The following is a 10,795-nucleotide window of genomic DNA, read 5'->3' as shown; positions in this document are numbered from 1 at the left end:
TTAAGTTTAATAATAAAACAATTTATTTTTGGTTTAATATTATAAATTTTATAAAGATAATAATTAAATATTTTGTTAGAATTTAATGATTATACTAATTATATTTTAGATTTTTTATATTTAAAATGAGATGTTTATCCTGTATTTGATTATGTTTATCTGCAGTTAGTTACACGAATTCAGATGTGAGAAGTGTTTAAAAGTTAATAAGAGTTTTAAGAGTTTTTAAGAATTTTAGTCAAATGCTTTATAAGATAGTATAGATACATAACAACCAAAAGAAACCCAACCAAAATGATTGCTAAAAAGAATGAGATTTTTGACCTTATCGTTTGCTTACGGACGTAAAGGAAATCATATCACATTTGGTTCTCATATCACTTTTGTAAACAACATAACCTCCATCTCAATCCATAATGGCTACCGGAGCAAAGAAATCATCCTCTAAGCTTCATGATTACCATTGAGTCTCCCTGAAACTCTATAACTCCTGTTAACACCACCCTTATGAAATACTTTTACACCAAGTTTTTTGAGTACTTGAACGTTCACCCATCAACCCTACACCTCGAGTCCAGTAGTACTTGTGAACCTACCGTATTGCCTAGAGGAAAAACTCTCATTGGATGCAAATGGATCTACAATGTCAAATATCATGTTAATTAATGTACCATATCATTGTTTGTTTGATCAAAAATCTTGTAAAGTTGTAAATGGTCTGGGAGTAAATTATGGTTGGCAAAAAGTTATAACAAAATCCTATTCCCTTGTTGTTAAGGTACGAGAACTACGATGACTTCTACGATGACCCTAACGTAGTTGAGGATGCGGGTATCACTCCACTTCAAATATGTGGCAATCAGTCAACATCTCATCAGCCAACAACAATGTTTAGAGAAGTTGTAGATGGGTTGTTATTAGATATTAAAGATGCAACTCCGAAAACCTCTAATTTCTATGTAGCATCCACAAGGCAAATCACAAGTGGAAATGCAATGGTGTATTCGATTGCACAATGCGTTGAAAATACAAGCCAGACCGTTTGCCAAACCTGCCTGAATACAATATATACCTATTTATATAATTGTCTTCCTAATACAGAAGGAAGGTCTATCAACATGGGATGTTTTGCAAGGTATTCAGAGACTCCATTTTTCAATGATAACCAGACAATAGATATCACGAGTTTCTTAAAAGGTCAGGCCCTCATCTGGCTCTTTCAACTTCTTTTGTTTCATATTCTAGCTGTACCTCAAAGCATTATATGTTAACCTGCTGACCCACAAGCAATTTTATATTTGTTGAGCTTACAACTTTTGTATGATGGTATCTCATAGGGCATTCAAGTAAGGTAAGCATAATTGCAGGAGCAATTGGTGGTACAGTAGGGCTACTTTTCATTTTGATCGTTTTGTGGTTTCTGCTTCGACTCAGGAAGAAGTCGAAGAAGTCGGAAGAAGGTAACTGTGTAACTGTGTGTGTGACATATCAGTACTAGTATTTGAATTATCCCCAACGATGAATCTACGAACACTCAGTACTTAGGGTCCATTAGGCTGATCGGACTTGTGTGTGATGAGGCTCATCATATATGAGATATGGCAAATATTATTTTCCCAAGTATATATCTTAATGACATATTATGTTTAATTTCATCTTACTGATAACATCTAACTGTAGCTAAGTGGATTTTTTCATGTAATGCCTTAGACTCACCAGATTTGAAGGGGGCAATAAATTACAATTATAAAGATCTGCAGTTGGCAACCAATAATTTCAGCGAAAAGAATATTTTAGGGAAAGGAGGTTTTGGTGAAGTATTCAAGGTAATGAAATTTACCTTTTCGTATTGCCTTGGTAATATTATTAATTACTATACTAGAGTCAAAGCTGTTTAGTTATTTTAATAAATCATTAATAACTAGTTTGCTCTCAAAACTAATTAAATTTATCCATATTGAAATGCTGCTTCATATTTGTCACACATCCCATATTAATTTTGAACATTATAAGTCAAGACACTGTATGTTTTTACGGGACGAATCGAACTTCAAACAACTAACAACTACTTCAAAAGTTAATTTAATCATGACTAAGCCTTTCTATACGCTTTAATAGGCAATTCTTGATGATAACAACACGGTGGCAGTTAAAAAAATTGAAGTAGCGCATGCTAAAGCAAAAGAAGAATTCGAAAATGAAGTTAAGCTCGTAAGTAACGTTCACCATCGAAATCTTCTCCGTCTACTAGGATGGTCCAGTGAAGGATCCCATCTACTACTTGTCCTGGAATACATGCCAAATGGCAGCCTTGACAAATTCTTATGGGGTAAGTTGCTTTTACAAAATTAAAGATAACTATTGAGATCTTCATTTGAAAGTCGCTGGTATGCTAATAAATATCTTTATAATGGAGGTGCAAAAAGGGGGACTCTGAACTGGAAACAACGATATGATATAATTCTTGGGATTGCCAAGGGCCTTGCCCATCTACATGACGAATTCCATGTAAAAATTGTTCACAGAGATATAAAGTCAAGCAACATTCTCCTTGATGATGATTTGCAACCAAAAATAGCAGATTTTGGGTTGGCAAGGTTTCAACCAGAGGATCAAAGTCATATTAGCACCAAGTTTGCCGGGACATTGTAAGTTTTATTAACATAAAATTTTTGTTTGGTACTTTGCCTCGATCATATGAGTCTAATCAGATTGTTTATTTTTATTACATGGTACGATACTAGGGGCTATACAGCGCCAGAGTATGCACTTCGTGGTCTTTTATCGGATAAAGTTGACACATACAGCTTTGGTATCGTGATCCTTGAAATCATTAGTGGCCAAAGGTGTACCGACACTAACTCTGATAGACCATCCATGGATTACCTCTTGGAACATGTGAGACGCCACCTTTGGTACTCTTTTCTCTAATTGCTTCACTTCAAATTAAAATCCTAAACGGGAAACTATGAAGATAAACGGTAAATTCATTAAGAACTATTATCTGAGGAATTCCTGAAAAATATTCTTTCATTTCCAAAAAAAGAAATCAATTTTTTATTTTGTATTGTCCAGCGTTTTCCTTAACGGAAATATTCATTATAAAATTTACCTATTTGAGCTTAAATAATCATTATAAAATATTGATGAAAATGATTGTGGTGCAGGATTTTTTTTCAACTTCCATCAAATGATATTAGTTAAAGACTTTCGTTAATTCATATGTCAATTGAATTATTATATTATGTTCAGATGGGTACTAAATTTCACATGCATAGTGTTCACTTATGTTTCCAGAACATAGGTGGTCGGTGGTTCACTCGTGTACCAGTTATGTTTGCAGTAGTAAGATTGCCTATAGGCTATAGCTGCTTTTACCATTTTTCCTGTAATTATTTGTTTTGCTACTGGGTTCACAGGCTTGGAAGTTGTACGAGAATAAAAAACATATCAAGTTCATTGACGAGACATTGGATGTGAACCAATCGCAAGAAGAGCACGTGATGCACATAATTGAGATTGCTTTGTTGTGCACTCAATCACCGGTTTCTAAAAGGCCGACCATGTCAGAAGTTCGTTTGATGCTTTCAACCGGCCAATCATTGGGGAAAATACAACTAACCAGGCCAACCCTCATTGATCAAGATAGGAGGATTCAGATAGGCTCTTCAAATAAGGCCATCAGCCTCGGTAAAGTTTCTGGAATGCCAAAGGAATTAGAGGCAAATGAGCAGCTACATGGTGAAAAAGCATATGAAAAAGTAGACGTGATGGAGAAGGGGATGAATGTTGCAACAACGCTCTTGTAAAATTTCTTTTGAACTCCATATTCATTACGGTTGATCAATGATCATACTGTGTTTGTTGTGTTTAAAGAAGGGAAAAGAACCCGTAGGTTCGACTTTAGGTCACTAGTTGAATCTAGATCCAACTATTGGGAGTATCAGTAACTTTTTGTAGATAACATAAAAAAGCTACCAATACTTTATACGAACAGTATTGTACTGCTTTGCCAAGAAACTGTTGTAAGGCCACAAATTCTATGCACACAATATTATTCTAGACAGAAAAACAATTTAATTTGCACTAGAAAATCCGATGTAAGAGTTTGTGTTGGCATGTCTACATCTGCATGGACTATAAAAAATTGTGCGAAAGCATTTATTCATGTTCTTAAGAGAGGGATTTAGGTTGGACAAAAGCGATTTTATTTATGATCTCATTGTTGAGATGAAAGTTCATATTGAAAATACAACTTTCACTAAACTTTAAAAAATTTATTCAAGAACAACTTTCTTTTCTACTCATTTATTCTTTCTATACATCTTTCACTACAAAATTGAAAGCCTTTGCTGAGGGAAAAACCAGTTGGTAAAAGCATCATCGGGAGATTACTGCGGATATGAACTGTTGCTAAATCTATTGTTAAATCTATCGTCAGTGATCAATTTTGTCGGCGGCCAGGTAATCACCAACGGACAGACGCTAAATCCATCGGTCATTTATTTTCATCTTAATTAAAAGAACTTAATTAAGACTTAATTATTTCGGTGATTAATTTAGCGGTGGATGCATCCCTCGGTAGTCCACCGACGTTGATTTATTAAACGACCGATGAGTTTCTTTATTTTATTTTTTTAATTTAAATTTGTGAAATATTTACAGACCGATTTTCAGTCACGATCCATCAGTAACTGTCCAGTTTCTTTTTTTTTTTTCAATTATTTTACCTGTAAATTAAAAAAAATCTAAAAACTATAGACGACACACACAAACGGAAAACTTAAATATCATACATTCAAATTTAAAGCTACTAATTGTTCCTATTAAAAATACAAATTACAATTGATTGTTTGCTACACCATGTCCAACAAACTACTCACACCCTAGATCACCGGCAAAAACAACGAATGTGTCAACTTCAAGATCAATGTCCGCGTCTCATCCAATTCACTCTTCATTGCCTCCTCCCTTTCCTCATCCCGCTTCTTCAACTCTTCAACCTAGGTCTTTAAAGATCCAACCTACAAATATAAAACAACATAAACTTATGTAATATGAACTAATATTAGAATGAGACATCGTAATAAGTAAAGAGTGCAAACCCGATGATTAGTGGACGAGGTACAGGAGCGGTGATGCTATTACATGTGCCACCCAGGACATATCATGGTCAATGGCTGAACTGGCAGATGTATGTATATGTAGCATGCATATGAACATATACATATATATACTTAAGGGTGATACGAGTTTTTTTTGTTTTTGTTTCATAGTGATCTTTAATTATAACAAGTTTGTAGTACCAATTATGCTTTGAAGTTCTCTTTATGTTGCTTTCATCTTAAAATGTCTTGATATGGGAGATAATTCAGGTCCTATAAACTAACACTACAAGAAAAATGATCTTTAGAGAAGCTTTTCTATTGTATTTAAAAGTTTGAAAAGCTTCTCTAAAACCTTTAGAGAAGCTTTTTACTTCCGTCAGCAACCTTCCCTATATAACGGTAGGAGAAGATTTTAGGGAGGGTTTTCGAATGGTACATTTATGTTGACATTTAGAGAAGCTTATTTTAGGCTTTGGAAACACTTTCAAAGCGTATCTAAAGATTGGCCGAATTTTTTTGAAAAGCTTCCCTAAAAATATGTATTAGTGACGTTTTTTAGCATCAATGACAGTTTTTAAGCGTCACTAAAAAGTTACCTTTAGAGAAGGTTTTTAGAAAAGCTTCTCTAAAGATATATGCTTTAGTGACGCCATCTGCAAAGCTTCTCTAAAGGCATGATTTAGTTATTGCTAAAAGTATAAGCTTTAGTTACACTCTTTGTAAACCTTCTCTAAAAGGGTATATGATATTATTTATATATATAGATATATATAGTTCGTATTTCAGCTATATATATATATATATATATATATATTACAATAAAATAAATAACACCAACCAAAAATAACATCAAAATACTAAAAAAAATATAATTTTATATATTTGTCATAAAAGACATAAATTTCAAACAAACCGTAACGTTTTAACCAATCTACATATTTGTTCTAATTTATTTAAAAAAAATCTAAAATCATATAACCCAAGATCTTCAATGTGCCAATTCCATTATTTTATCTGCCATAAGTAAATAGGACATCAAAGTAGCTTCGTTTTATTTCTTTATCCCATCATGAATATACTTGAGGACCTGATAAACCAAAAAAAGAAAGTGTTAAGCTTTATAGACCCAAATTTGCATTAAAGTAACGAACAAACAATTCCTTTAACACCAGGCTTGAGAATCTACATGCTACAAAGCCAATAACAGAAGTTTTTGAATTATGAGCATCTCTATAACTAGTGAACAGTTACCACTTTATTTTGTTTTGGCTAAAGTGTTGAAAGATTGGATCATGGCATGAGATTCTAGTTTAAGTAAAGAGGCAAGTGCATCTAATAAATACATCACATTTAAATTTAACCTATATATATATATATATATATATCAAACAGTCATGAGAGACATCCATCAATATATTCATGATAAAGACTAGATAATGGAGTTCAAAAACAAGTAATAGGGAAAACCACCCTTTTCAATCTTTTGATACAAATGTCAAACAGAATCATGCACCATCTTCAAGTGATTATTATCTACAAGAACTGAAGCATAATACTCACCTCTTCCAAAGAAGCATTACCATCTCTCTCTCTCCGATTCCGTTTATTGTTACATCTACTTGGGTTGCACCTGAAGAAATCCTCTAGAATCTTCCACAAACGTCAGCATACTACAGTTGATCATAGGCAAACTAAAAAAATAACTATTGTATATACCTCTATAGAATTGGCAACAGCCAGTCCTAGATCTTTATTGGCAATGGATAGCACAAACGACATTCTCAATGCCAGGAGTGTTGGCTTTTATGTCAGCAACGAGTTGTCCAAACTCACGAGGCAAACAATAGACAATGGTATTAGCTGTCAATAGTCATTGCACCTGCTTTGATAACCTCGCTCAGGATCTCGTATAAGAATTCTCTATCCGATCTGTTAACAAGCATATATGGTACACGTTCCATAGTTAACAAACTCTATCAGGATTGACCATCAGGTCACATATAAATTACTTTTCACAATAACATAAATTTAAAAAAAGTACTTCAAAAAAAGGAATTACATATGAGAGTTCTTTGTTGAACATGTTGGCCCACGGTTATCACTTTGAGGTTGCTCAAGTATTTGAGTTTCCTTCCCCCCCCCACTTCCCTATGACTAGACCCCTCACCTTTCTCTATTTCGTTTTCCCTCTCATCACTATGAGGTTGCTCAAGTAATTGAGTTTCCTCCCCCACTCCCTTATGACTAGACCCATCACCTCTCCTTCTCTCTGGTTGGTCTTTTTGAGTTGGGTTTATAGGTGTAGATAAACCCATTTTAGCACAATATTTAATTAAAATCTCACTGTAATCAACATAAGTTCTTAGTGTTGGAGTCAGTACCTTATGTCTTTGAAATTCAGAATATGGAGTTGATGGCCCCAGAGAACCTAAGTAATACAACGGGGCAGTAGGCTCTCCAATTCTTTTGTCTATCGAATCATCCTCTTGTAAGATATTCTAAATCACCATAAGCTAGAATCTTTGATATGGAATGTAGTTGTTTTCAACAACAAGATATTCTCTGATGTTTTCCCATAATAAGAACCCATAGTCATAGTGTTTGTACCTAGCAATGCCAATAAAAATTGACAACAATCTGAAGCTTCCTTCATCTTGGCCTCTAGTCTTGCCAATTAAACATCTATTAACAATGGAGAATAAATGGTATCAAACTGGTGGCATATTCTTTCTTCTAAACTTAATCAAGTTAGTTAGATTGCCCAAGTATCCCAAATTCATGATAACCTGTGTAGAGGTAAGTTCTGCATCAAAGTCAGTTTTGTGAGCAACATCATCTTTCTTAGGTAACCGTAACCCGATGATATTTCATAAATCTTTATAGTTGTATTGCCAATGAGTTTGGAATCTGCACACTATGTAGAATCATTGAATACCAAAAGAATAATCTTCACATAAGCTGAGTTAGCAGAATATTCCAAATTTCAGTCTCTGCTGCTTTTCAATCCCCCAACTTGATATCTTTTTCATTCTTGAGATAGGTTTTGGCCTACAGAAAACCAAGCACAAGCATTGTTCATACACTTGCCTTAGAAAATGTACAAATAGATAGAAACAACGCAGAGAAGTATCCACAATGGAAAATAGAATATAAACCTAATTTTACACTATAATCATAATAAGGTCACATGTGAGTAGAAATTTATTTGTTAATTTGCTGTATATAAATATTATGTACTTTAAAAAAAGAAATTACATATGAGAGTTCTTAGTTGAACATGTTGATCCACGGTCATCATGCTACTTATTAACACTGAAATTCCCTAGCTAATAGATGTTCCAAGGCTTACCTTAGCTTTTCATTTACTTATATGCTTTCATCATTTCCCACGTATTTGATGTGCACTCACTAAACCAATGTTGTTCAAACAGAGTTCCTTGAAGTTCGTACCTCTTTGAAACTCGCTATTGAATGACTTTCTAGTCTAATGCTGTTAACCAAGGTTCATCGGAGATGGTGACCCTTCGTATTTTAGCAAAACCATGTCTAAAGATGACTTCCAAAAAGTAGTTACAGCTTTGAGGATTAATGTGATGTTTTTGAGGTATCATGGAGCCACCACAAGGCCCATTGTGCAACACCATCACCAACAAATCATCTACTTCCAACAGGGATGAGAGGCCAACAAATCATCTACTTTTTTGGCAAAGTAGTTGTTCCAGCACCCCCAGGTTGCCTCTGTTACTTATTCAATTTTATCATATATTATATTAAGAGCATAATATCTTGTGAAAAACTCCATCATTTTGTGTTACATCAACATCCATGTCGATTTCGAAAAGGAATAATTCAATTCCATCATAAGTTAACAGTTATAGTTTACAAATCATATGAAACAAACATAATCGACTCTCGAAAGAATAGTAGCCAATCAAAATCACAAAGAAAGCAACAGTAGCCAATCGATTCGAAAACTGATTTCGAGTTCGTGGATTAGAGTTTGTGAAATCGATTTGGTGGAAGCTGGAGTTCGTGAAATCAACAACCATGGAAAGTATGGATAAATCGATTTGGTGGAAGCTGGAGTTCGTGGAATCGAGTTCGTGAAATCGATTTGGTGGAAGCTGGAGTTCGTGGAATCGAGTTTGTGAAATCGATTTGGTGGAAGCTGGAGTTCGTGAAATCGACAACCATGGAAAGTATGGAGAAATCGATTTGGTGGAAGTTGGAGTTTGTGGAATCGAGTTCGTGAAATCGATTTGGTGCAGGAAAGTATGGAGAAATCGACAATCATAGAAGATAGAGAAGAAATTTTACCCGAATTTGGAATCAAGTTTGAGCTCGTCGAAGTTGGAGTGTGGAATCGATTTGGAGTTCGTGAAAGATGGAGGCCATAATCAAGCTGCGATGAAGAAGGATGGGAGGCGATGGAGTTTATAATTAGGTTTTATATCTTATGTGATTTAGGGTAAAATTGTAATATCAAGGTTTATTCCCATGATGTTTCGTCTTTTTTGGTGGAACAAAAAAAACGTATCGTCTTTTTTGGTGGAACAAAAAAAACGTAAGAATAGTTTTATGAAAACTCATTTTTATCTCATGTTATCTAACCTTATTTTTGTCCCATGACATGCCAAACATGACATTATTTATTTTTGTCATGTTCTGTCCCACCCGATCTACGTAGCAAACACACCCATAAGGTTGATTAATTAAAAATAAAAACCCTTTAAAATACATTTTAAAAAAGTACAAAATAGTAATAAAAACTTTTTGTTTAATTTAAAAATAAAAATAAAATATTTTATCCTTTAGAGACAGTTTTAAAAGCGTTGCTAAACTTCTGATTCAACTTTTAGAGACGTTTTACATAAAAAGCGTCTCTAAAAGATTTAGGGGCAATTCCCATAGAGTATTATTTGGTTCAAAATCCTTCTCTAAAAGTCATTTTACCTTCTCTTACAATTTTCATTTTTGTCAAGTAATTTCTTCACTAAAGGTCACCTTTAGATACACATTGAAATCCTTCTCTAAAACTACATTTTCTAAAACCCCTTTCTCTTGTAGTGTAAACTCGCTGCTTCATGTCCAAGTTATTAAATCCATGACCTTCTAATGAGTATGAAGCCATTTTTTCTTTGTTAAGCCAAGATGTCATGGATTTAATTAAAATCTTATTTAAAGTTATGTACCTAAATGACCCAAGTTAACATTTGTGAGGAGCTTCATTATCTTCCGCGTTGTTGTTAAGGTCATATTTTGTGGTTGAACGGTTAGAGTGTTGGGTTTTTGATTGGAAGCTGTATCATTGTGATTTATTTTGCGTCTTAAGCTGCTAATGGGCCTCGGGTACTTTCATATCTGATCTACTAAAGATTTGTTCATCACATTAATCATATTCTTCACATTTTTCTCTTTTAATTTGGTGACATGGTATGCTTCATTGTGATAACCTGATACTAGAATTTATTCGACTTTTTCCTTATGAATGCTCATCCCAATTTTATCTGCTTCTGCTTACCTTTGACCACTAGAATGTTCAATCAAGCATTTGTCTTGATTCAAAATATGTACATGCATTGCTTATCGTTACTGGTGATTCTACAACATTTTTCAAGTTTTTATGTTCAGAACTTTTTCATCATCTACCATAATATGAATACAGTGTGGCTAATTTGAATCCCTTA

The 10,795-nt window shown here is 34.0% G+C and overlaps 1 protein-coding gene across 1 annotated transcript in view; it reads left to right on the top strand.

The window, feature by feature from the left end:
• Positions 1 to 3,929, top strand: part of LOC112523049 (cysteine-rich receptor-like protein kinase 2) — an 8,756-nt gene extending 4,827 nt beyond the window's left edge. The window contains exons 2-8 of the mRNA XM_025132489.1: positions 779 to 1,197; positions 1,338 to 1,460; positions 1,711 to 1,826; positions 2,119 to 2,329; positions 2,417 to 2,648; positions 2,745 to 2,898; positions 3,420 to 3,929. Coding sequence (XP_024988257.1) covers positions 779 to 1,197; positions 1,338 to 1,460; positions 1,711 to 1,826; positions 2,119 to 2,329; positions 2,417 to 2,648; positions 2,745 to 2,898; positions 3,420 to 3,809 — 1,645 coding nt within the window. The 3' untranslated portion in view covers positions 3,810 to 3,929. The remainder of the gene's footprint in view (positions 1 to 778; positions 1,198 to 1,337; positions 1,461 to 1,710; positions 1,827 to 2,118; positions 2,330 to 2,416; positions 2,649 to 2,744; positions 2,899 to 3,419) is intronic.
• The last annotated feature ends 6,866 nt before the right edge of the window (positions 3,930 to 10,795 follow it).

Source organism: Cynara cardunculus (assembly GCF_001531365.2).
Source record: "Cynara cardunculus var. scolymus isolate 2C chromosome LG 1, CcrdV1, whole genome shotgun sequence".
NCBI lineage: Eukaryota > Viridiplantae > Streptophyta > Magnoliopsida > Asterales > Asteraceae > Cynara > Cynara cardunculus.
This window is presented reverse-complemented; position numbering and strand designations above follow the sequence as displayed.